We start from the raw sequence: 26,823 nt of genomic DNA, 5'->3' as shown, positions 1-26,823 counted from the left end.
AGATCTTTTTATACCTAGGCCTGTGACCAGAACAAGGGGACATCCTCTACACCTAGAGGAGAGGTGGTTCTACCATCATCATAGACAGGGGACATCCTCTACACCTAGAGGAGAGGTGGTTCTACCATCACTATAGACAGGGGGCATCCTCTACACCTAGAGGAGAGGTGGTTCTACCATCACCATAGACAGAGGGCATCCTCTACACCTAGAGGAGAGGTGGTTCTACCATCACCATAGACATGGGGCATCCTCTACACCTAGAGGAGAGGAGGTTCTACCATCACCATAGACAGGAGGCATCCTCTACACCTAGAGGAGAGGCGGTTCCACCATCGCCATAGACAGGGGGCATCCTCTACACCTAGAGGAGGGGAGGTTCTACCATCGCCATAGACAGGGGGCATCCTCTACACCTAGAGGAGAGGAGGTTCTACCATCACCATAGACAGGGGCATCCTCTACACCTAGAGGAGGGGAGGTTCTACCATCGCCATAGACATGGGGCATCCTCTACACCTAGAGGAGGGGAGGTTCTATCATCACCATAGACAGGGGGCATCCTCTATACCTAGAGGAGAGGAGGTTCTACCATCACCATAGACAGGGGAATCCTCTACACCTAGAGGAGGGGAGGTTCTACCATCGCCATAGACATGGGGCATCCTCTACACCTAGAGGAGGGGAGGTTCTATCATCACCATAGACAAGGGGCATCCTCTACACCTAGAGGAGAGGTGGTTCTACCATCACCATAGACAGGGGACATCCTCTACACCTAGAGGAGAGGAGGTTCTATCATCACCATAGACAAGGGGCATCCTCTACACCTAGAGGAGAGGCGGTTCCACCATCGCCATAGACAGGGGGCATCCTCTACACCTAGAGGAGGGGAGGTTCTACCATCACCATAGACAGGGGGCATCCTCTACACCTAGAGGAGAGGTGGTTCTACCATCGCCATAGACAGGGGGCCTCCTCTACACCTAGAGGAGAGGAGGTTCTACCATCACCATAGACAGGGGCATCCTCTACACCTAGAGGAGAGAAGGTTCTACCATCGCCATAGACAGGGGGCATCCTCTACACCTAGAGGAGAGGTGGTTCTACCATCATCATAGACAGGGGAAATCCTTCACATGGTTTGCATTCACATGGGGCACAGACCGGAGAGATAGCAGTGCGGGACGCCGGGAGGGACCACAGAGGGGAGTACAGTCCCCTCTCAGCCATCAATGTTTTTAGTTTTACAGTCTCGGATATCCCCTTTAAATAACGGAACAGAAAAATAATGGTATTAAGCGCAGGGTCTTGTGCGTGCTTTCGTATGCAGACCACCAGCGCAGCCATGAAAATAAGATCCCAACAGCAGCTTCTTGAGTATTTCCCAGCAGAAACACAAAACAATGACAATTGCCTTAGATGGACACAGAATCTGTTTTTAGCTGACATTCCGGCAAATAGGAAGGAAAAACTCATTGAAAAGAAGAAGAATGTCAAAGCTTTTATTTTTTTACGAAACGTAGGCCGGTTTTGGATCAAAAGAAGACACGAATACCCTGAAGCTTTGAACGGCTCCATATTTATGCAAAATAACTAATGAAGAAATCCCAGATTAAAGGGGTGTTCCCATTACAGCAAATTAATGCTATTGTTTGTATTATAAAAAAGATAAAAACTATTTTCCAACGTACTTTCTGTATCAATTCCTCACAGTTTTCTAGATCTCTGCTTGCTGTCATTCTATGGATAGCTTCTACGTTCACTTCTAGTGGACAGAAATCTGACCATGGTCACACAGGTGCGCAGCTCATTATATTATATCCAACAGCTCTGATTACTCTCTATAAAACTAACGAGCCTTGCACCTGTGTAACATCACATGACCAAGGATATAACAAGGCGTGCACCTGTGTGATGTCACATGACCAAGGATATAACGAGCCATGCGCCTGTGTGAAGTCACATGACCAAGGATATAACGAGCCAGGCGCCTGTGTGACGTCACATGACCAAGGATATAACAAGGCGTGCACCTGTGTGACCATGGACAGAGTTCTGAATCCAAAACATAGGAGCTTTCTATAGAATGACAGCAAGCAGAGATCTAGAAAACTGTGAGGAATTGATACAGAAAGTATATTGGAAAATGGTATAATCATAAAAACATGAATTTGTTGACATGGGAAACCTGCTTTAAATATAAAAATGTTTTGCTCTGTTGTTTATATACTTCATATACTTCTATTTTGGTTGTTTTTGGGGGCAGTCTCAAAACTAATTCTCACCGGAGAGTGGCGCCCACCTTCAAAAAGTTAGAGAAAGACCACTATAATATAAAATGTAACACAAAGCCAAAGACACAACCATAAAAACTTCCTAAAAATACTTGGGGATGTATCATGGCTTGTATGACTGTTTTCAGGCAGCACATGCCGAGATTTTGTCATAACTCCCGGGAATTAAGGGAATTCCCTGCGACTTGCGACCTTCTACGCTGGTTGGGGAGGGAGTGGTGCCCGGGAGGGGGGTGCCAGGCCATTCACTGGGCCAGCGAGGAGCGTTCCTGCCCAGCACCCGTCATAATTGTAGAAACCGCTGCAATCTTGGATTTATCAAGAGGTCGGAGCTTCCTGGAAGATCCGGTGTGTGCCGGAGGCATGGTCACCATCATACAGCTAAGTGCACCAATGTATGATAAATGTGCCCCTCCATACCAAATCTTAGCCTGAAATACCCACAACAGCCCCAGAAAACAGTAGATCCATCCAATGAGCAATGTCCTGGAACTCCCATGGCAACCGCTCCACCGGTTTTTTTTTTTTAAAGACCTCTAGATGATGAGTGGATCTGAACTGCAATGTTTGGGTTCTTACAGAACATTGCGGGTTCTGGTCCAAAGAATATGAACTCAGACTTCAATATTGGCATGTAATTGCCAGAACCGCCATTTTTGCAAGGATTTTGTCACTCTCTGTGCCGTCATGGGGAGCAACAATTTTCTCAGGTATCGGGAAATGTAACGGGGATGTCACGAGTGGTCCCACGACCCATATCGCAGGTCGCGGGCTCACCCGTGCCTCTGGCAACCCCCCCGGCGCATCGCACGCACAACTTATGGGTCCCGGCTCCTGCTCCGTCCTACTCGGCCGTGCACGCGTTCCCGACTCCTAGGATGCGCGCGTCGGCTTCTGCAGATTTAAAGGGCAAGCATGCCACTAATTGGCGCTGGCCTTTCTAGGTACTATATAACCCTGCCTCTTCCTGTGACCCCTGCCGGATCTCCGTGCCTAGTGCCCTAGAGAACGCTGTTTCTATGCCTTTTGCTGTTTCTGTGAATTCTCGTTGTGACCCCGGTTCTGCTTCTGACTTCGCTCCTTTGTCGCTTGCCCTGACCTGTTGCTACGTCTCCGACACTGATCCTGTGCTGCCCGTCCTGACCTCCTGCCTGTCCCCGACTACGATATTGCCTGCCGTTTCTGTACCTCGACCTTGGCTGCCACTGCGGACAAGTCACGCCTGTGGAACAACCTGGTGGTACCACACCGCCGCAAGTCCAACCCGCGGTGGGCTCTGGTGAAAACCAGACTCCGGCTTGTGTCATCGTCAGCGGTGGTCCAGAGGATCCACAACCTCTAAGCCTGACAGGGGAATGATAGATCGCTGCCACAAAGGGATTGGTTGCATGTAAAGGGATTGGTGCTGGCGGGTATAATTGTTTGGTGAGCGGACCCATTAAAAGGTTTAAACTCCTTTGGGTCTAAGCCATTTTAGGACTTTAAGACCAGGCCTGATCTTTAACATTTGCCCTGTGTCATCAGAGGAGGTTATAGCTTTGTAACACTTTAACATATCCAGGGAATTTTGAGATTGTTTTCTCGTCACACATTGTACTTCAAATTAACAGAACATTTTTGATGACAGCTTTTTTGTTTAGTTATGAAAAAAAAAAAATTGGCAAAAATGTCTAAAAATTATTCATTTTCAATGTTCTAAATTTTTTGCAGAGGCAGGCAGTCAAAGCAGTCATAGCACCCAAACTAGGGCCGGCGCCAGCAATGGGCATACCTGGGAAAGTGCTGGCGCCCAGAGCTGCTGGGGGAGGGCCCACATAAGGGGGGCTGTATCTAATGAATCCATAGGGGGTAAGGGGGGGCTTTATATAAAATAACCATGTGGGGGCTGTTTGGGATGATAAACTAGGGAATATTTTAGGGAACAGGTGACTGTTTTAGTTTCAGAATTTTTAATGCCGCCACGTGAGTTCACTGCAAAGGGGCCCACTGAGGGTCTGTCACCCAGGGGCCTACTGAAACCTGAACCCGACCCTGACCCAAACAACTTCACAACTAACATTTCCCAAATGTCTGCTTTATATCGTCTGGGGCTTTTTATGCATCCTCTCTCTTTTTTAGGTTGTTAGGAGGTTCAGAATTTTGTCGGTGCAGTTTTTCTCATTTTCATGAAAATCTCCAAAACCCTTATTAAAGGGGTTATCCGGGTTTAAAAATTTTTTATGGCCGGGCTGGGGAGGGCTATTTAAACATAATAAACATGTACTTACCTCCTCCGGTGCTGCCGATGTCCCGCGCCGCGGCCCGTCTCCTCCGTGCGCCGGTTTCATTACAGGGGAGCACAGGGAGCTTCCGGCCGGCCGGAAGCTCCCATGTGCACCATCTCCCAGCGCTTACAACGCTGAGAGATAGGGACGGATGGGAGGAGCCGTCCACAACGCGGACCGGAAGCTCCCTGTGCACGGCTTCCGTGCCCCTGTTTGTTTACAGGGGCACGGATCGAAGGGACAGCGGCGCGGGACAGCGGCGGCGCCGGAGGAGGTAAGTCCATGTTTATTATGTTTAACTAGCCCTCCCCAGCCCGGCCATAAAAAGATTTTTAAACCCGGATAACCCCTTTAAGAGGCTTAAAGTTACTATGAGAGGCCTAAACAGCAGAAACTACACCCCTCAATGTGTGAAAAATCAACTTTAAGAAGTGTAACCCTTTAGATGTTTTACAGGGCTTAAAACAAAATATAATTTTTTTTTTTTGCCAATACATTAATTTTGGTCAAAAATTAAACCGTCACAAAGTATTAAATGACGAAAAACTCCATAAAGTTTGATCCCCAATTGAGGATATGAGGATACCCCATATGTGGTGGTGACTGCTGTACGGGCCCACAGCCGGGCATAGAAGGAAAGATCACTTTTTATGCTGTTTTTTATGAGGTCAGATGTGAAAATTTCATAAATTTTGTGCATTTTTTTAAGGCGTTCACTATACCGGTTCAGTGACTTTTTTTTGTTGATTTTCACTTTTTTTTATGTTGTATTTGATTTTTATATGAGAAGGGGACCTTTACTCTTTTTTAATACTTTTTTTTTTTTACTTTTTTATTTTGTTCCAGTGTGGGACATGAAAATATGTTCATTGTAATATACTGCAATCCAGAGCTGCACTCCTCCTACTCTCCAGCGTGCTGGCCTTAAAGGCGATTTCCCATGAACAAAAGTTAGGCCCTATTCACTGGATAGAGCCTAACTTGCTGATCAATGGGGGGTCTCAGTGCTGAGACCCCCACGGATCGCAAAAACATGGTAGGACCCCTCATCACTCCGTCATACTAATGGAACAGACGGACGCGCATGACCGTTCTGCTCCATTAATTTCTATGGAGCTGACAGAAATTGCCGAGCACAGCGCTCACTGATCTCCGTCAACTCCATAGAGATTAATGGAGCAGTGTGGCCAGCTGCTCCATTAGTCTGACGGAGCGTCTGAGGAAAACGATCCCTGCCTAAACGCAACACGGATGACACAAAATTTAGATTAGTGTCAATGGGATTTTTAATTGATACGTTAAAACTCCCTTCTTTCCTTTTTTAGCGGAGGTAAAAAGCGGTAGTGTGAACTAAGGCCAATTTGTTTACTTTGAGCGCACTTTCTGCACATCCGACATTATTGGTATTTTAAGCGCTTACTATAAAGTGACGTTTTTTCGGATATAAAACAGGTATGGCTTGGATTTGTCTGCTGGTGGCAGTTTTGAGAAAAAAATTGAATATTGATCCCTGCTGTGATATGGGAGTGATTTGCTTCTTGTTGGATACGGAAAACATATAAATGAATAATAATAATAATAATCTGTACTTATAAGGCGGCACCAAATATCAAAGTGCTTTACAGATTACAAATATGAGGGGTTAGCACCAGGAAGGGCAATAAGAAACACGGATTCTATATAAAAAAAATAAATAAAAAATAAAAGTAGTATTAATAATATGGATGTTATAAACGTGTGTGAACAGCGCCCACCCGTCCGGCGCGTCTTCTCCCAGGACCATCGGTGACGTCACCGGCGAGGCGGGACCAAGCTGCTGGCGGGACAGGCTACTGCGCGTGCGCCCCACTTCGCCGCCAGATTGACCTTTAAACCTGACGTCACGGCCCGGGTTTCGCGCGTAAACACAAAGCGCGGGAGAGCGCGAAGGGGGCGGGGTCACGTGATCCCGGGGCCATTTGAAAAGCTGGAGGGCTAGCGTGCTGCCGGGTGTCTCTGTGTTTCGGGTGTCTCCGGTGATCTCTCAGTGCTTTGGCTCCGTGGCCCGCGCCTTGTCTCGTCTCTATAGTCCCTGCGCGGCTCCTGTGTTGGCGGGAAAAGGCGGCGGTTCCCGCGTTATTTGTATCTGCTGCTCCGTTCCTGCGTTTTCCTCGCTCAGTCTCCTCCGTGTGTTCTCCGCATCATGCCGGCCCAGGCCTCCTCTCCCGCGCTGCCTGCTGACGTCAGGAAGCGGTAAGTGGCGCCTTACGTCACGCGTCTAGCTGTATGACGTCACTGGTTTGGTCCCATCCCTTCATCTGTGCTTCTTCTTGGTGCACTACAAGTCTCAGCATAACTGACATCCTCTGCAAGGATTACTGCTCGTCCTAGTCTGCAAATGTCAGAACATGCTGTGCGTTGTAGTCCTGCCACATCTGCACTGAGTGCTTATGGGTGGACTACAACTCCCAGCATGCATCACTATTTCTAAATTGTCCCAGTTGTGACTCCTGTCCTCTATGTGGTGTCTGCATGTCAGTGTATTGCTGACCTCATGCTTGCTGTCAGTGAATGGACAAGGTATGTTATGAAAGCTGCAGGCAGGACACTGTGCAGGCAGTCCCAGATGCTTGTAGATCAATAAAGTATAATTACAATCCTGGCTGCTATGTACAGAGGGTACTCTGGCTGTGGGCTGTCACTGGACTCAGCACTGTGTCTTTGAGGCCGGTGATGGGGAGCAGCAAATGACATCTCCGACCTACTACCAACATAATGCCTGACTGCGGTTCTGGTAGTGACCCAGTGTGTGGAGTGATTGACATGAAGTCCAATCCTGATACACAGAACATCTGCAGTAATGCGCTTAGTTCTGATCTTTCCGCTGTTCTAGAGAAGGAAATGACTTTGTTTATAGTGTCCCCACATCAGATCGAAGCTGACATGACAAGCGATTGTACTAACCCCGTAAACTATACGGCTTATTCTGTGGACAGAATAACAAGGTGATCCGTGAGGGTTAGGATCCCCGCATTAATCATGTGCCCGGGACTCCCCAGCAATCCAGAGAACAAGGATCCCCCATATCACTAATGATAAACCACAGACACGTACTCAAAGATCCGGGCACCGTGACTGTGGTAATATTCTTATTTCTAAAATCAACTGTTATAATGATGCTAATGAGTCTGGGGGGGGGGGGGGGCATCCCTAGACCCTCTTTGATCTGGCTCTGCAGACTGTTACACTCACCCTCCCCCCACTGCTACCTAAAGTCCTGTCAAACGGGAGGGTAACCGTCTTCAGAGCTAGATCACATATGCCACGGAAGCCCCTTGGGCTCATAGCATCATTATAAGATTTGATTTTTAGAAGGTATAAATGGGGGTTCTTAGTGGCCAGACAGGTCAACCCTGTCCTTGTATACTAGACACATGTTGCATTTTTCTGAAATTCTCACATTTTCCCCAAACGAGTGATGTAAATATGAGGTTTTGTATACAGAATTGTCCATGTAGTTTAACATCCTGTTTTCTTGTGAACAGACTGAAGGCGTTGGATAAAGAACAAGACGGCCTGTCAGAGAAGGTACGGGGCGGACGCTGGTTGTGTGGTGGTAGATGTGTCGTGGCTAGTGATAACTTTTTTTTTATTACAACTGTAAAGGGCGGCAGCTGTTCCCTGCTTCTGGCTTGGCTGTAATACCAGACGTTGCCTGTGAATTATAGTGGTGCTGTTCCTAAAACCTACACCTTGGCCCAACCTCTATGTATTTCTGGGCGCTACTGCTTCCAGCTACCATAGCTCTGTCCTTAAGCCTCTGTGACGTACTAATACGTCACAAGTCCTTTATGGGACTATGGTGTGTGCTCACAGGCTGCCATCTCTTCATGCAAGCCTGATTATTGCAGCAAATACCCACCATTGTTGGTGGCCCAGTTCCTCTGTCACCAGTGAGCCGTCATTGCTAATGTGACGTATCAGATACCATGACTGCCTCCTGGGCCTATGATTGTTGATCTAATATTTGTCATTATTCACATTTCAATCAGCTGGAGCCAGTCTGTTGGGCACATCCTAAAACCCAGGGCATTTATCAAAGTTTTTTGCGACTTTTGATGCCATTTCACAAGATTCGTCATGGGTTTTTCATTGGAGTGCCTGATCTTTCCAGATGTGGAAGTCTTAAAAAGTTGCAAATTTTTAGTGCAATTTGCACAAATAACAGCCATTCCGGTTTAAGCATCCTTGGCCTTTCTGTAGGAATGTGTGGAGCAGAAGCTGAATCTTGTGTTGGAGTACTTGGAGGCAGGTGTGAAGGACAAGCTGACAGATCTGGAGACCAAGCTGAGCAAGGAGGAGCTCTCTGAGGTGAGACCTGCCTACGCTGAATTTGGGCTCAGGTCCATGGTCTAAATAAACTACTTTTGCCAAGTTTATTCAAGGGGCTCCTGTAGACCACTACCTACTTGAAAGACTTGTCCTGGAGTATTGCACTGAGCAGTAGTTGAATATTTGGTGTTCTCCCTTCTCTCCATGCAGGAGGGTTATCTGAGGAAGGTGAAGGCTCTGCTGGGGAAGGAGCTGGGTGTGGAGAATGGAGCTGTGAATGGGGAGACTAATGGCTGCTCTCCAAATGGTACCTGCGGCAGCGATGAGGAGGACGTGGAAATGGAGGAGGCTACAACACCAGGGTCTAAAGGTCGCAGGGGCCGAAAGAGCAAGGCCAATGGAGAAAGCAAAAGTAATTCCTACATGTCAAGGGCATTTTATACGGGATATTTGGAGGGGGATACCTGTTGACAGTGGCTTCATTCATATGGAAGCCATGAGTGGAGTCCATTCTGTGGATAGGGGGAACTTAATAGTCAAAATCCATCATAAGCCAGGGATTTGCTCATAGATTCCACACTGCAACACTGGTAATCTTCTAATATTTGTTCCTTGCTTCAAAAATCAACTTTGAAAATTATGTTAAGGAGCCTGAAGGTCCCTGGGGATCTTACCAAAGCCCATCTGTGCTGCAGCTTCACAGGCTGCCAACTCTTACCCTCCCTCAGCCTTCTGTAATGTCAAGAGGAAGGGATGTGCTCCTGCACAGTGTAACAGCTGGTGAATCTGCTACACCAAGGGACTCTTGCCCCACAGAAGCTCATTAGCATACCATATTAAGGACGCCATGGATAACAAATATAGTTCCTGGCACTGTGAATGGTAGTCTTGTGAGTGTCCCTGGTTTATTATACTGTAGATTTCCTTTAAAGGAAGGTTATGGAAATGTAATTTGTTAGAGAACCAGAATCTTGGTTTTCCATCCATTAATTTTCTTTTTCCTGCAGAACCTTCTGGTCGTGGCCGTCCTGCAAAGAATGGGAAACAACCAACCATCCTGTCCATGTTCAGCAAAGGGTTAGTAGGGTCATCTCCTGGTCCATTATATGAGTCGGGTTTATAGTTAAATTGGGAAGGGTGAACGGGTGCAAGTACTTGAGTCACAATGGTTTTTATAACCTAAAAAAAAAAAAAAAAAATTAATCCAATTAACAAATAAAACACTTGGGCAATACATCGTTATAATGCCAGTCCCCATTGCACCATTCAGTACAGAAAGTTGTCACTCTTGGGTATGTTTGCATGCTGCAGATTCATTGTAGTGTGTGTATCTCCGTATTTTGTAAAAGCATCTAGAAGTAAGCAATCACACGAAACGAATGCTTGGTGAGACTTTACAGAACTTAATTAGGAAATACTATAGACTGAATGGTATTTTCTGTCGCTGCTCTCCATATGAATGCTTTCTCCCCCCCTGCAGTCAGGGCAAGCGCAAGTCCAATGAAGTCAATGGTGATATAAAATCGGACAATGAAGCCTCCCAAGAAGAAGGGCAAAATGAAGAGGTGTGTTTTATTTAATATAGAATCTCTTATGTGGTCAAGTGCTGAACTCTCACATCAGTCCTATAGTTTACACTCCTGTATGGCTTTCACTTGATACAAATCTGTGCACTATGGGACACATGTATCATAAGTCCGGCTTTGTCTGTCCTGGTGGTTTTTTTGGGACTTTTCTGCTGGTCAAATGTATCTTGGTGTATTTTCCTTATTGTTACATGTGGCGTTAGGCCTTTGACTTTAGAAATTTGGCTTGGAACTGATTCGGAGACTCCAAATTCCCTATCCCTTTTCAGGGGCAACTTTAGATTTGCACCAAAATTTTAAAATGGTTGCAATTTTTACATCTGCCATTGTCTGGTTTTCTGCGGTGTTCCCCCAGTTATCACCCGGAATCCAAACTTTGAAAGACTGTTTTAGGAGCAAAAAAAGTAACAAATGAGCACATGCCCCATGAAAAGTCTCAAATGAAAGGGCAAGCCTCATGTTTGTGCAGCCATGTGATATCTGCATTCTGGGCATTTATTGGATTTTTTTTGTATCCCAATGCCACCACCTAAATCGGACATGGCTTATATCTGATTTTTAATGGTGCATCTTATAACCGGGCTTGGTGACTCCCCTCATAAAGCTGCTTTCTCCCACTGCCATGTCTCTAACACCTTTTGTAGAATGATATATATATATATATTATTATTTTTTTTTTTTTTTTTTTTTTCTCAAGGAGCAAGTTGAGAAGAGACTGAAAGTGGAAACAAAGGATGAAGAGAAGTAAGTTGTCCCTTATGTTAAAGGAAAGCTCCAGTCACAGATGATTCATTGAAAATTAGTCATGCTCCTCCCTTCAGTGCCTGATTATTCATTTGTATTAGTCGGACCCTGCACAATGAATTGGCTGTGTCTGGAGTCTCCCTTTAAGGATCTATTGCATTATTTAGGTCCCATCAATATCTTCATGATGAACTTTTTCTCTTTAGACCGGTCAAACAGGAAACTCCGAAGCCCAAATCGGTTCAGGTTCCAAAGGTAAAACGTAGTGTCAGACTTGCTGTAGCCCTATCCTGCGGTGTAAGGTTTATACTGGGGTTACATATATAATCTCTTTGCAGACTCCACCTCCTAAGTGTGTTGACTGCAGGCAGTACCTGGATGACCCCGACCTAAAGTACTTCCAGGGTGACCCAGATGATGCTGTAAGTAGGACATGGAGATTCTATCCGTGCATTAAAATAGTTTAAAAATCTGATGCTTGACCTTGTGTGTTTTTCTATTTCACAGCTGGAGGAGCCAGAAATGTTGACAGATGAGCGACTGTCGCTATTTGATGCTAATGAAGATGGGTTTGAGAGCTATGAGGATCTTCCCCAGCACAAGGTTACAAGCTTCAGGTCTGTGGCTGCTCCATGTACATGTGTCGGGGGATTGCCTGTCTCTTTGGTGCACTCCTAAACACTTGCCTTGTATATATTTAGTGTCTACGACAAGAAGGGACATCTTTGTCCTTTTGATTCTGGACTAATTGAGAAGAACGTTGAGCTATACTTCAGCGGTGTGGTAAAGCCAATCTATGATGACAATCCCTCTTTGGATGGTGAGCAAAATCCAAGCTAATGTATTTTCTTAAACGGTTATGCCCATAGCTGTGCACGGGTTGACTTGACCTTGATTGCTGTAGGTCCCATCATATCCTTGACTTGTAAGTTTAAAGGGATGTTGATGTTATGCCCTAAACCCTAATCAGATGTAAATTCTCCCTTACAGGCGGTGTAAGGGCTAAGAAGCTAGGACCCATTAATGCTTGGTGGATCACCGGCTTTGACGGAGGGGAAAAGGCTCTCATTGGGTTTACTACAGGTAAGTACTCATCTGTCTCCTCCACTAACATGCACAAGCCATAACATATCCCCTTTCTGATGTACAACTTTATCTCTACAGCATTTGCTGATTACTTCCTTATGGACCCCAGCGATGAGTACAGTATAATCTTCGCCCTCATGCAGGAGAAGATCTACATGAGCAAAATTGTGGTTGAGTTCCTCCAAAACAATCCAGATGTCAGCTATGAAGATCTCCTGAACAAGATTGAGGTGAGTTGAGGTTAAGGAAGCCTTTCTTGGGTTTATTATCCAACAGGACCTTGGTGTAGTAATCTCTCCACCTTCTCCCTCTAGACCACCGTCCCTCCAGCAGGACTAAACTTCAACCGCTTCACTGAGGACTCTCTCCTGAGACATGCCCAGTTTGTGGTGGAGCAGGTGGAGAGCTACGATGATGCTGCCGACAGTGACGAACAGCCGGTCATTGTCACTCCGTGTATGAGGGACCTGATCAAACTTGCTGGTGTCACATTGGGAAAGAGGTGGGTGATGGTACTCTCTCCTTATGTCCATTCTACTGAGCGAGCGGTTATAAGGGTTTTGTAAGAACACCAACATACAGCTGTTGCTTATTCAGTTGAAGAACCGGTACCTTCAATTACAGTGAAGTGGTTGTCCTCTTTTGGGGCACACCCCAAGGAATGAGTCAGATTTTGCTGGTTACCCACTGTACAGCAATGTTCTGGATCTGCTTGGATGAGTAAAAATCTTGCAATCAATCTTTTACTTCCTAAGACTTGTCAAAACTTTAAAGTAGATATTAGTGACCAAAAGTTACAAAACCCTTCCTCTTGTACAGACGGGCAGCGAGGAGACAAGCGATAAGACATCCGACAAAGATTGTGAAGGATAAGGGACCCACAAAGGCCACCACCACACGACTGGTGTACCAGATCTTCGACACCTTCTTCTCCGAACAGATTGAGAACAACGACGAGAAGGAGAACTCCAAGCGCAGGCGATGTGGAGTGTGTGAGGTAGGGGTGCGCTGTCCACAAGCTAGAAATCACTGCCTCTCATCATGTAAAGTTGGGTCACTCTGGTGTTTTTCTCCCCAGGTGTGCCAGCAGCCAGACTGTGGCAAATGCAGAGCTTGCCAAGACATGGTGAAGTTTGGAGGAGGTGGCCGCAATAAACAGGCTTGTCTGCAGAGAAGGTGAGCTTCCATTATACCTACCCTGTCACTATTTATAGTATAACCCACTACTATACAACCTGACTTTACCCTGACCATTTTATTAGGTGTCCAAACCTGGCTGTGAAGGAAGCAGATGAAGACGAGGAGGTGGACGACAACATCCCTGAGATGCCTTCTCCTAAGAAGATCCTCCAAGGCCGTAAGAAGAAGCAGGAGAAAAAGAACAGAATCTCCTGGCGAGGCGACCCTGTCAAGGTAACAAGTCTGGAAAGTCATGTCCATCTACATAAGTGTAATGCAGGGTGTATGGTGACATTAAGTTCACTGATGCAGTGCCGCCACCTGAACATACAGATAAAGGGTTACTGCAAAAAATAAAAACATGAGCGAGACATCTGCAAATGACAACCGGCACACACTCGGCAATGCAACTAACAATCCAACCATTGAGTCCCTGATGCTACAGAAGATGGTGTGTTATGACAACATCAGTATGTGACCCTCTATCTGGAGAACTGAGAACCTGCATCTAGTCTACTCCATTCAATGGGATAACTGTTAAAGATTAGGGAGACCAGAGCTCACATTTTGTAACAAGAATCCTGTTCTCCAGGTCATGTTGGTCCAGCTGTAGGATCACTGCTATCCCCCTATTCTTTAGGGAAGTACAATTTCTAAACCTACACAACCTTTTATCTGCAGCAATTTCTTGTATTTTGATAGGTTGAAGGGAAGAAGGAATATTACCTAAAAGTTTCCATTGACGATGAAATCCTTGAAGTTGGTGACTGCGTTTCTGTGAGTCCTGATAACCCCACTGAGCCTCTGTATTTGGCAAGGTTTGTACTGTTCATTTAATAGCATATTCAGTTTTTGCTGTAAGATTGGATAACTTTGTGCTAACTTCATCTTTAGTGTCTGATTTTCCTTGAATTTAACAATCAGAACCAAATGAAGTTTCTGACTTGGGTTGAGGTTCTTAAATCCAGCAGAACACTTGGGCTTCGCACATTGCATTTGGCTGCTTTAAGCCGCCTAACAAGTACTCCATGTATTTAGTGCATCATGCAACATATCACTATTCTTTACCCACACAATACTAATTGTGCCAGGAGTTTGATGTGTTATCCTTATTTTTTTTTTTTTTTGTGACCTAGATATTTTTCCTCTTGTGACTAGATTTTATCCTTTAACATACAGTCCCATTGGAGTTGGGTTACATCACATGTTAAGCTTTATCCTTCTCTTTAGGATCACATCCATGTGGGAAGATGCCAATGGCCCCATGTTCCACGCTCACTGGTTCTGCCTGGGGACTGACACCGTCCTAGGAGCCACATCCGATCCCTTGGAGCTCTTCCTTGTGGATGAGTGTGAAGACATGCAGTTGTCCTACATTCACGGCAAAGTTAATGTGATCTACAAGGCTCCATCAGAAAACTGGTTTATGGAGGTGAGTGACCTCCATATCTGTACATAGCACATGGTATCAGTTTCAAAAATCTCTTGTCTAATCTGTTTCTTCTGCCCCAAAACATAGGGTGGTGTAGATGATGACGACATTGTAGTGGAAGATGATGGTAAATCCTACTTCTACCAGCTGTGGTATGACCCAGAATATGCACGTTTTGAGACGCCACCGAAAGTGCAACCAGCAGAGGACAATAAGTACAAGTATGTGGGTTTTTAGATTTTAATTAAAGTTCATTCTATAATCAGGAACCATATCTACAGTAAATTTTGCTTCTTTGTTAGGTTCTGTACCAGCTGCACCAGGCTGGCAGAAATCCGGCAGAGGGAGATGCCAAGGGTTTTTGATGTATCCGACGATTTTGATGGAAAAGTCTGCTATAGCATGGCCACAAAGAACGGCGTCCAGTACAAGATTGGTGATGGGGTCTTGCTCCTACCTGATGCCTTCAACTTTAGGTAAGAGCCTAGAGATGTAGCTGAGGGGGTGATGTCAATGCTTCCCTTTATGAAACATAGTGGAGTTAGCTCCATCTTATGATCTATATAATTTTCTTCCCCCTAGTGTCAAACTGGGCAGTCCTGTGAAGAGGTCTCATAAGAAGGACGATGTGGATGAAGACCTGTACCCAGAGTATTATCGCAAGTCCTCAGACTACATCAAGGGCAGCAATCTGGATGCCCCCGAGCCGTACAGACTGGGCCGCATTAAGGAAATCTACTGCAACAAGAGGAGCAATGGAAAACCCAATGAAGCCGACATCAAGCTGCGAGTCTACAAGTTCTACAGGTAACGGCAGATGATGGTTGGGTCTTCATCAGAACTAATCCCTGGTTCTGTAAAATTTAACCAACTCGGTATAATGAAGCCAGCATATCTTTTGTTTTTTGGTAAACTTTTATTTCTACATTACAGGCCTGAGAATACCCACAAGGGTGTCAAGGCAAGTTACCATGCAGATATCAACTTGGTGTACTGGAGTGACGAGGAGGCAATGGTGGACTTTAAAGACGTCCAGGGTCGTTGTACTGTAGAATACGGTGAAGATCTGAATGAGCCCATACAAGAATACTCAGCCGGAGGGTCTGACCGCTTCTACTTTCTGGAGGTAAGTGTGCAGGTGTCATGGTCAGTTCCTATCTGACTTTTGTGGTCCTTGTAACCTATATATAACCTTATTTCTTATCTCAGGCTTACAATGCAAAGGGCAAGAGCTTTGAAGATCCACCCAACCATGCCCGCAGCTCTATGAACAAAGGAAAGGGGAAGGGCAAGGGGAAAGGTAGGTCCCGCTGTGACTTCCTACTAGATCATCCTTCAAAACCTCAGAGCTAATATAACCTCTGTGCTTTTAGGAAAGGGTAAAATGTCATCGGCACAGTCTGAAGATGAAAGGAGACCAGAGGATCAAGTACAGAAACTCCACACTCTGGATGTGTTCTCCGGCTGTGGTGGTCTCTCTGAAGGCTTCCACCAAGCGGGTAGGGATTACACCATATCTGCTTGATGTAATATAGACCAAAGATTTGTGGTTAATTCACAACTTTGTGATCTTAGGAATTTCTGAGACCAAATGGGCCATTGAGATGTGGGACCCAGCCGCACAGGCCTTCAGGCTGAACAACCCTGGAACCACCGTGTTTACAGAAGACTGTAACGTCCTGCTGAAGCTGGTCATGTCAGGGGAGAAGACCAATTCTCTGGGCCAGCGGCTGCCTCAGAAGGGTGACGTTGAAATGTTATGTGGAGGCCCACCTTGTCAAGGCTTTAGTGGGATGAACAGGTTCAACTCCAGAACTTATTCCAAGTTCAAGAACTCCTTGGTGGTTTCTTATCTCAGGTGAGAACTTGACTTGGACCGCTACATGGTTGGACGCAGGTACAAGGCTCTATTTCTACACGTCCTCTTTAAAGAGCTGTTCTTTGGGAGGACTATTATAAGCAAATATCTTACTCCCTGTTACAAAAAAGTGTGCAGTGACCTTAAACCAGCTCTACTGATTTACTCCTGAACTTTCAAATTTTTCCTAACTGCACTACTGTAAGAATCTTCTTGGGTCACTTGCTATGGGCAGTCATGATCTGAGTTGGATGACCTATTGATATGAGCATATTTTTCTGTTGCAGTTACTGTGACTATTACCGACCCAAATACTTTTTGCTGGAAAACGTCAGGAACTTTGTGTCCTTCAAAAGCTCAATGGTACTGAAACTAACCCTGCGCTGCTTGGTCCGGATGGGATACCAATGTACCTTCGGTGTGTTGCAGGTAACAATCTGCTTTCTAACCCCTCCTGGTATAGCATCTTGTCATTGGATGGTTAATTCCATCATGTAGTGTGGCTTATGATTCAGTCCTTTGTTGAACTGCATCTCAGGACTGTACCCATCCCATATCTTAAGTGTTGATATGTTAGGATGGAAATGTATTAAGTTTGGGATTTGTGACTCTGGACCACTTATCTCCAGGCTGGTCAGTATGGTGTTGCCCAGACTCGTAGAAGAGCCATCGTCCTTGCTGCTGCCCCAGGAGAGAAGTTGCCCATGTTCCCCGAGCCCTTGCATGTGTTTGCACCTCGTGCCTGCCAGCTCAATGTGGTGGTGGATGAGAAGAAATACGTCAGCAATATTACAAGGTGATAATATAAATGTATCCATGTGGACCTTTAAATCTTTCCCTTTTGATATGGCTTAATGATTTTATTTTTCCCTCTTCTGTGATTATTCAGGACAAACTCCAGTCTCTTCAGGACCATCACAGTGCGGGATACAATGTCTGACTTACCAGAAATCCGTAATGGAGCTTCTGCTCTTGAAATTTCCTACAATGGCGAGCCCCAGTCATGGTTCCAAAGGCAGATCCGGGGCTCACAATATCAGCCCATTCTCCGGGATCACATATGCAAAGTGAGTAATGTCCTGTATGTGCTCTCAGACAAGTCCTCCATGAGGGATATGTAACTAAAGCATGTGATCTTTTCAGGATATGAGCGCCCTAGTAGCTGCCAGAATGCGACACATACCTCTCGCTCCAGGCTCAGACTGGCGAGACCTCCCCAATATCGAGGTGCGCTTATCTGATGGCACAACCACCCGCAAGCTACGGTACACCCACAACGACAAAAAGAATGGCCGCAGCAGTACTGGAGCACTAAGGGGTGTCTGTTCTTGTGCAGAAGGTACAAAGATGGCCCTAGGCTGACTTGAGATGGATAATGCATGTTCTAGTGTGTTGGCAATCCTCTATATTGGATATATTGTTTTCTTCAGGTAAACAGTGTGACCCCGCCGACCGCCAGTTCAACACACTCATTCCCTGGTGCCTGCCACACACAGGGAACAGGCACAATCACTGGGCCGGCTTGTATGGCAGACTGGAATGGGACGGCTTCTTCAGCACAACAGTAACTAACCCTGAGCCCATGGGTAAACAGGTAGGTGAATTTCATGCCTGCTCACACATTACAACCCTCCATGCACTGTATGTGAGGGTGGTAATGGTTTCTTTTGTGTTGAATAACTTTAGGATATGCTAAATGTGAAGGATATAATCTACTCCCTTGCAAGACTTTGTAGATGCAAGTCAATGATTATGGTGTTACTCCTGTCTGGAATAATCCATAATCTGGTTCTTGCCTCCTTTTTAGGGTCGTGTCCTTCACCCAGAGCAGCACCGTGTGGTAAGTGTACGAGAATGCGCCCGATCTCAAGGCTTCCCAGACACCTACAGACTTTTTGGCAACGTCTTGGACAAACACAGACAGGTAAGTGAGCTTTGTCCATTACATGCTACATCACATCACTTACTGTTAACTAACTTTCTATGTTGTGTTGTCAGGTGGGTAATGCCGTACCACCACCCTTGTCTAGAGCAATTGGCTTGGAGATCAAGGCCTGCGTTTTGGCAAGTCTGAAAGAGAAAGAAACAGGTGCGTAAAGGAGTTCTCCAACCTCTCTTTCCTAAAGCTATTAATTGCAATCAAAAGGGACAGGAATATGAACTTTTTTCTTAAAATTCTTTGACCTGTATTGTAATGGTGGACATTGCATTTGTAGAACGTGTATTAACACTTCACCTTTTCTATTGTAGAGGTTGTAAAGCAGGAGAAGATGGAGATGGATTAACCCTTTATCTGGAATAAGAATTCCACCGCACTTCTAATCCATCCTGTATTTTTTTTTTTATTTTATACATCTGTGCACTGCAGACATCCGCTCGGTCCGGCGCCTCCTGTGGCCTTATCAGGCTTTTTAAGCTGAAACCGGGTGTTTTTGTTTACCTGTTTTTATTATGAACCATCAACTTTTAATGGATGTACTGCATTTTATCCACTTTGTATCTGTGGGAATCTAATAAGTAGGTTTTATATGTTGTAATATTTCCAATAAAAAAAACTTGTATGAAATCTGTCCCTTTGGTGTGCCCTGTGTTGTGTATGGCCATTATCTGATGGCACCATCAGCCAGTTCTGGGAATTTTGTATCTGTCTGACAAGTGTAATTTCATGTTACAATGTCCACTTCACCCACTGCTTTATTACTAACTCCACACTAAAAATGAATTGTGACTAAGGCCATCTTTTATGGAGTAGTAAGCACCCTGATATCTGTACTTGTTTGGGTCCTGGTCAGTACTGGAGACAGCTCCTGAGCCTGCAGGTGACTGTGCCAAAAGGGAGGAATGCAAATATTTAGGGATCCCCTTTCTAGCATCTAATATTGCTTCAACATGTCACTTTCCCCTGGGCGTCAGTGGTCCCATCTTTACTGAGTTGCACAGCACACATCATACACTGGATGGCAGCTTGGGGCACACAACCTTATCTGGCAGAGGGCCACAGTGTTATACCACTCAACTTCAAGGGGCTGCACCAACAACCAACATAGATGCCATTGCAGTAATTATAAATGCCATGGCACAACATGAAATGCTCCGTAGGATAATTAATAGACCAATACAAATGTACAATCAAGACGAGAGAATCACCCAGAGCAGACATGTAACCCTGGACACCAAAGAGAAGGCAACTAACTCTACCCTGTCATCCTGGGGCTTGTACACTGCTCTCTGATCCTTGTACTATGTCAGGATGCAGCGCAGCTCCCCAAGCAGGAGACCTTGGAGCACTATGGTAAAGTTGTCAGTGCTCTGCCCTCAGTCCCATTGCATATTCAGTATGCTGTGTAAGATACCCAGGAGAAGTGATGAATTTTCAGTCTTCAACACTGTACAATCTCATGCACCAATGAGTGATGGCAGAGCTCATTGGTGTCTGCTTTGTGTACCCTAGATGGCAGCGCTATGGCAGTATACAATGTATAATATAGCAGCTTGGGCCTCTCGATGCATCTAGTGAGTGGTGTGGCTGCCAGACAAATCTACACCAACCTCAGGTAGTTTTGTCTTAAAACTGGTGAACAAAAGTTTTTTTTCCTTTTTAAGAAAGCAGGCTTGGGTCAGGAACGCCCTGTGCCCACACCCTCCACCAGCCACAGCGGCCCTATAAGCACGTTTACCATTTTGTACTGTGCAAGAATCTGCTATAGCTATTTCACTGCTTCTACACCAAAAATCTGGCATAGAAGCGGCACCCACCAGCCTCCTCATACCCAATGGAGCTCATTGGATGCAATCGGCAGGGTGGGGAATGCCCTGGGCCAGGCTGTGCCCTGCTACACCCTCCCCATGCCCACATCACATGGAGGTGGCCAGATTGGTTGGGACCCCCACCCATGAATAGAGGGGTCTCTGCATCATTAGGGATGCTGTAGAGCGTGTTGTGGTGCTAGAACTAATAGCTGAAATTTGGAAATCTAGATCCAGTGATGCTGCTGTGTCAACTATGGGTATAAAGGACCCCCCTTCCCCCAGTGATCAGCCTGTCTTCATCTATCATATGGATCCATTATATAAAATTGCCCCATAATTTAATTTTGCGTTGACTCAAACTGAACAATTTTTTAAAATTCTGATTACAAATGAATTCTAGAAATATAATGGAGCTCCCCTTTAAGTTTATATGACTACAGAGTAACTAAAACTCCCAGCATTCCTTGTGGAAGTCCCGGCCACTGTCATGTGACCGCACCAGTCTCCGCCCCCCTGCGCGTCATGTGACCTAGTCCTCCAGCAGCACCAAGGAGGAGTGGCCGGCAGCTAGAGCGTCACCGGAAGTGCTCTCCTCTCCTTTTCCCATTGTGCGGAGTGCGGCTCAGTCTTATTTCTCTTTAACATCCGGCGGCGCCATCAACGCTGGGAGAGCCATGCCGACCGGAGACTACGAGTAAGTGACCGGGGGAGGGAGGACACAGCGACCCGGGGACCAGGGGAGGGACATGGGAGGTAATAGGGGACACATTACCGGGGGAAGAGTGAGGACACAGCGCGGGGATTGTACTCACCGGAGAGGGGGATGGGAACAGGCGGCAATCATCACCTCCATTGCAGTGGCGTAACTAGAAGCTGATGGGCCCCAGTGCAAAGTCTCTGCCAGGCCCCCGACTATAATGTATGGTTTATAGTAATAGTCTTCTCATATGGGAAAGTGAGACCTTATGGGCCCCCTAAAGCTCTGGGCCCGGGTACGACCGCACCCTCTGCACCTCCTATAGTTATGCCCCTGCTCCATTGTACTACAGAGTACAATGTACATACACCCTGTATTATACCCCAGAGCTGCACTCACTATTCTGCTGCTGGTGCAGTCACTGTGTACATACATGACATTACTTATCCTGTACTGATCCTGAGTTACATCCTGTATTATACTCCAGAGCTGCACTCACTATTCTGCTGCTGGTGCAGTCACTGTGTACATACATGACATTACTTATCCTGTACTGATCCTGAGTTACATCCTGTATTATACTCCAGAGCTGCACTCACTATTCTGCTGCTGGTGCAGTCACTGTGTACATACATGACATTACTTATCCTGTACTGATCCTGAGTTACATCCTGTATTATACCCCAGATCTGCACTCACTATTCTGCTGCTGGGGCAGTCACTGTGTACATACATGACATTACTTATCATGTACTGATCCTGAGTTACATCCTGTATTATACACCGGAGCTGCACTCACTATTCTGCTGCTGGTGCAGTCACTGTGTACATACATGACATTACTTATCCTGTACTGATCCTGAGTTACATCCTGTATTATACCCCAGAGCTGCACTCACTATTCTGCTGCTGGTGCAGTCACTGTGTACATACATGACATTACTTGTCCTGTACTGATCCTGAGTTACATCCTGTATTATACTCCAGAGCTGCACTCACTATTCTGCTGCTGGTGCAGTCACTGTGTACGTACATGACATTACTTATCCTGTACTGATCCTGAGTTACATCCTGTATTATACCCCAGAGCTGCACTCACTATTCTGCTGCTGGTGCAGTCACTGTGTACATACATGACATTACTTATCCTGTACTTATCCTGAGTTACATCCTGTATTATACACCAGAGCTGCACTCACTATTCTGCTGCTGGTGCAGTCACTGTGTACATACATGACATTACTTATCCTGTACTGATCCTGAGTTACATCCTGTATTATACTCCAGTGCTGCAGTCACTATTCTGCTGCTGGTGCAGTCACTGTGTACATACATGACATTACTTATCCTGTACTGATCCTGAGTTACATCCTGTATTATACCCCAGAGCTGCACTCACTATTCTGGTGCAGTCACTGTGTACGTACATGACATTACTTATCCTGTATTATACTCCAGAGCTGCACTCTCACTTGCTCCCTCTGTTACAGCTCTAAGCCTAGCTGGGCTGACCAGGTAGAGGAAGGAGAAGAAGATGTGGAGCCTTTAAGTCCGGCTGTAGAGAAGGAGAAGGATCATGGCTGTGAGTATAATGAATTGCATTATGGGAATAGACGCTGCCAAGTGGCAGGATCATGTGATGGGGACATTGTAGTTGTGTTGTTCCTCTGTTATTCCTCCTGGAGCTGGACAAGAAGCATTAATCCAACTATTTACCTGCCTCAACTTTTGTCCCTTATTTTGTGTCCAGAAAGGTTTGAGTTCTGTCCCATCTGAGGACATCAGTAATGACTATTATAGCCCCTCCGCCCGTATAATGCCCCTGACTCGTGTCCTGTGACTATATCCTATGACTTATTACAGCCATATTGGATGCTATAGATAGCGGTGTCATAAGGAGTCCATACAATTATACGTCACCCTCCCTGTAGCGCCCCCTCATTGTGTAGCTCAGCAGGGCATACAGGTGTGTAACCTCTCACCTCCCGCAGATGTCCTGGACACCCCTCGAGAGGTCATCAATGGGAACATAAAGACCATCACCGAGTACAAGCTGGACGAAAATGACAAGAAGATTAAGGTGGGTGCAGTCAGCTCTTATCTCTGGACACAGCAGAGCCGTGTGATAACCCAGGGGGTAATGCAGAGCTGAGTGTGTGTCTGGTTCACATGTTACTCTGAGGCCACATGTGGAACCTTCTCTGTCTTTCAGTGATATTACCCAGGAGGCCTCAGTCTGACGGCTACTACTAGAGGTCACTGCGTTACTTTGCTCCTCTCTTTAAGGGGCGAGATATCATATATGATCCTGTTTGGCAGATGCTACAGGAAGTGCAGCCTCGTGTGACGTCACATGGCATCAGAGGGGGGTGCACCTAACTTACCTGATGCATCTACAGTCCTCTAGTCGGCATTAGTTCTGCAGCTCTAATGAGCTGTAACTGGAGGACTGTCCCCCTGGATGTGAGAAATTACAAGGGATCTAAAAGACGTGTTACGGAGGATGTAATTCCTCTCCTGACCACCAGGGGATTGTCAGGTCTTCTCATTCTCCTGTTGCTTTTCTTTGCTTCCAGATTATTCGCACCTTCAAAATTGAAACCCGTAAAGCGTCCAAAGTGGTGGCCCGCAGGAAGGTGAGCGCCGACATGACATAGCAGTGCAGATCACATGATCGGGGTGATCTGGGATACAATTAACCATTTCCTTTGCCTCTTTATCTCCAATCAGAATTGGAAGAAGTTTGGAAATTCAGAATTTGACCCACCCGGACCAAACGTGGCGACCACCACAGTCAGCGATGACGTCCTGATGACCTTCATCACCAGTAAAGAGGTGAGAGAGCACTGACCCTACTAGGGGTGACTATCACATGACACCAAATCTGATACTAGTCATGTAGCCCAAAACTGTGCGGGTTCTTGTCACATGATCTCTATTTATTGTAACTCGAATGTGATTTAGAGGGGGCTGTCCCACCACGGACACGTTTCAGGTTCTCGCTAATTCCCTATGTGTATGAAGCATCAGTGCTGGGGGTCCATGTCCCTGTCTGTCTGTGTAGTCTGTAGCTGACAGTCTTCTGCTCTTACAGGACCTGAACAATCAGGAGGAGGAAGACCCCATGAACAAGCTGAAGGGTCAGAAGATCGTGTCTTGTAGAATTTGCAAGGGAGACCATTGGACCACAAGATGTCCCTACAAAGACACTTTGGGACCCATGCAGAAGGAGCTGGCAGAGCAGCTGGGTCTCTCCACAGCGGACAAGGAGAAGGTGCCGGGGGCCGGTATGTAGAGTGTAGACCACCCTTTATCTAGATATAGTAGGACGCCAGCTGCAGACCCCGCAGAGGACGTGTACTACTACCCAGACCCCATTAAAGTCTTTAAGGGGGGACACAGACCCTGTAACAGGCGACAGCCATGGTTATCAGTACGTATATTGTTATTTCTATGTTCTTGTCTTTTTCGCAGAACCAGAACCGGCTTCACAGGCTCCAGTGAGCAAAACAGGAAAGTATGTACCACCCAGCCTGAGAGACGGAGGGAGCCGCAGGGGAGAGTCCATGCAGCCTAATCGTAGAGGTACAGACATTACAGCTTGGATATAGATTGTTGTATATGTCCACCTCGCCCTATAGTGCACCGGTTAACTCCTTCTTGCCTGTATCCCCTCCATAGCTGATGACAACGCTACTATCCGTGTTACTAACTTATCCGAAGATACCCGGGAGACCGACCTCCAGGAACTTTTCAGGCCTTTTGGATCCATCTCTCGTATTTACCTGGCTAAGGACAAAGCTACTGGACAGTCTAAGGTAAGGGGGTCCTAAGTCAGAGCAGCAATTAAAGAATTATTTCCATCACTTAATGACTGCGGGGTCCAAGCTCTGAGACCACTATCAATCCTGACCTTATGTGGCTCCCCTGTGTACATGTACATTGCAGTGTAACTGTATGATTTGTAAAGCGCTATGTGATGTGATGGCACTATAAAAAGATTATCAAGTTGAAGGGGTTGGCTGCATTTCCATGCACAGCTAGGTGGCGCCACTGTACAGGGAAGACGTTGCTGCGTCATGCACCGAACTTCTTATTTGGAAACTGGGAGGGTCTCTCTAACCAAACAGGCTGGTCCTTGGCTGTCGCACGTTCCGCTCTTCCATGACCCTATAAGTCGCCCCAGTGTCAGCCGGGCTGAAAGGTCACGTGTCAGCTGTGCAGTATTTGTTGTTTATTTCTATCTGATATTTTGTGACTTTTCTAACCAGTTTCTTCCATTCTGCGCCCCCAGGGTTTTGCCTTCATCAGTTTTCACCGCAGAGAAGACGCGGCTCGCGCCATCGCTGGCGTTTCTGGCTTTGGTTACGACCATTTGATTCTGAATGTGGAATGGGCCAAGTAAGTACTTATTTCGCTGCGAGGCTTCTATTATTGCAATGTTTTTGTCACATGTGGGGGGGGGGGGGGTAGACTTTGGGATAATGGGCCCTGGATTAGTTAGTCATTGCTCCCACAGCTGTCATCCATAGGGGATCCACACTCTGCTGATAGCTCCATAGATGGATTTTATTTGCAGTACTGGGCACCACCTGCAGTCCTGAGAGGCGCTGTTTCTCATGTAACGTCTTTGTAAGTAGTTTTAGATGATTAATCTATAACCCCAAATCTTGTTCTCTCCCTACAGACCATCAACCAATTAAGCGGACAGTTCAGTGCCGGATCTGAAGATAGACGCTGCCTTTCTTATCTATCACTCTATGCTAATAAATCAGTTGAACACACGAAGAGCCTCGATCTCATTTATATCCGTAAATTCTCTCACTTTCCAGCCCTGTCGTGTCACATTTGTTGATTTGCAGTAAAATGCTGCAATACCAAATACAGCCACTACACGATGTATGGCGCTGTACTCGGTAAGCAGTGTAGAGATGGCAGCACTTCGTCCCTCGAGCTGATCACCGAGGGTTGCTGGGTGTAAGGACCTCACAGGAAGTCATTGGTGTCTATGTATCTATATAATGGGAATGGACAAATCCTTGAAATGCTCTCAATGTTTAGTCCGACTGATTGCTGTGCTGTGGGACTGTATATATCTGGAGATAAAGGGGAATCACTCGTCCCAGGGGAGAATATGGGCAGTGGTGGTAGAGATGCACCCAGCAGAGGGCGCTGTACAGTATATGTCACCTATCCTGGCATTAGTTCTATCTATCTCTATATATATATATATATATATATATATATATATATATATATATATATAATTAGTGCTGGGAATCACATTGTATATCCTCTATAGGGGCGCCCAGGACGTCTAGTCTCCTCCTCCCATTATATTCTTACTTTGAAGATAACAGATAAGCTCTGATCTTTGTTCTTCTTCCCAGCATCTGCTCTTATCTGTGGCCACAGCCTGACCCCATACATCACCGATCCATTGTCTATGCTCAGTCCTACCAGAGGGCTAATCCTGCTGGATTGTCACGCAGTTATGTCTCAGGCAGATGTGGGGTGCAATCTGGACAGTGGGTTCTGTTACTACCCTATATAGAGGCTCAAAGAGGTTACTTTTGCGTAATGGCCATGGCATAGGACAGTCACCCCTAGCAGTGATGG

The 26,823-nt window shown here is 46.0% G+C and overlaps 2 protein-coding genes across 2 annotated transcripts; both read left to right on the top strand.

Moving 5' to 3' along the window:
• The first annotated feature begins 6,445 nt into the window (after positions 1–6,445).
• On the top strand, positions 6,446–19,327 carry DNMT1 (DNA methyltransferase 1). Its single transcript, XM_072149462.1, has 34 exons — positions 6,446–6,793; positions 8,086–8,128; positions 8,804–8,911; positions 9,083–9,284; positions 9,880–9,949; positions 10,353–10,437; positions 11,156–11,202; positions 11,409–11,457; positions 11,541–11,624; positions 11,710–11,819; positions 11,904–12,022; positions 12,193–12,285; positions 12,367–12,518; positions 12,603–12,790; positions 13,108–13,285; positions 13,367–13,464; positions 13,551–13,701; positions 14,170–14,285; positions 14,698–14,899; positions 14,987–15,120; positions 15,202–15,375; positions 15,482–15,706; positions 15,833–16,025; positions 16,109–16,199; positions 16,273–16,398; positions 16,475–16,757; positions 17,045–17,186; positions 17,387–17,553; positions 17,647–17,824; positions 17,901–18,096; positions 18,188–18,351; positions 18,565–18,681; positions 18,756–18,846; positions 19,008–19,327. The coding sequence occupies exons 1-34, from the start codon at positions 6,744–6,746 to the stop codon at positions 19,040–19,042; spliced, it is 4,461 nt and encodes a 1,486-aa protein (XP_072005563.1). The 5' UTR covers positions 6,446–6,743; the 3' UTR covers positions 19,043–19,327.
• Positions 19,328–21,050: 1,723 nt separating this feature from the next.
• On the top strand, positions 21,051–25,988 carry EIF3G (eukaryotic translation initiation factor 3 subunit G). Its single transcript, XM_072149460.1, has 10 exons — positions 21,051–21,201; positions 22,695–22,786; positions 23,196–23,284; positions 23,781–23,840; positions 23,935–24,039; positions 24,299–24,491; positions 24,679–24,789; positions 24,886–25,022; positions 25,499–25,605; positions 25,892–25,988. The coding sequence occupies exons 1-10, from the start codon at positions 21,182–21,184 to the stop codon at positions 25,905–25,907; spliced, it is 930 nt and encodes a 309-aa protein (XP_072005561.1). The 5' UTR covers positions 21,051–21,181; the 3' UTR covers positions 25,908–25,988.
• Positions 25,989–26,823: the final 835 nt, after the last annotated feature.

The sequence above is a fragment of the Engystomops pustulosus genome, chromosome 4 (assembly GCF_040894005.1).
Source record: "Engystomops pustulosus chromosome 4, aEngPut4.maternal, whole genome shotgun sequence".
NCBI classification, from domain to species: Eukaryota; Metazoa; Chordata; class Amphibia; order Anura; family Leptodactylidae; genus Engystomops; species Engystomops pustulosus.
The sequence above is the reverse complement of the archived record's forward strand: the minus strand, read 5'-3'. Positions and strand labels throughout refer to the sequence as shown.

Bases quoted from the DNA above. Each gene is read 5' to 3' on its own strand.
- DNMT1 (XM_072149462.1), top strand. From the start codon at position 6,744: ATGCCGGCCCAGGCCTCCTCTCCCGCGCTGCCTGCTGACGTCAGGAAG. The intron at 10,438-11,155 runs GTGTGTTTTATT...TTTTTTCTCAAG, and splicing joins AAGAAGGGCAAAATGAAGAG to GAGCAAGTTGAGAAGAGACT. The intron at 11,203-11,408 runs GTAAGTTGTCCC...TTTTCTCTTTAG, and splicing joins GAAACAAAGGATGAAGAGAA to ACCGGTCAAACAGGAAACTC.
- EIF3G (XM_072149460.1), top strand. From the start codon at position 21,182: ATGCCGACCGGAGACTACGA. The intron at 21,202-22,694 runs GTAAGTGACCGG...CCTCTGTTACAG, and splicing joins ATGCCGACCGGAGACTACGA to CTCTAAGCCTAGCTGGGCTG. The intron at 24,492-24,678 runs GTATGTAGAGTG...TCTTTTTCGCAG, and splicing joins GGAGAAGGTGCCGGGGGCCG to AACCAGAACCGGCTTCACAG.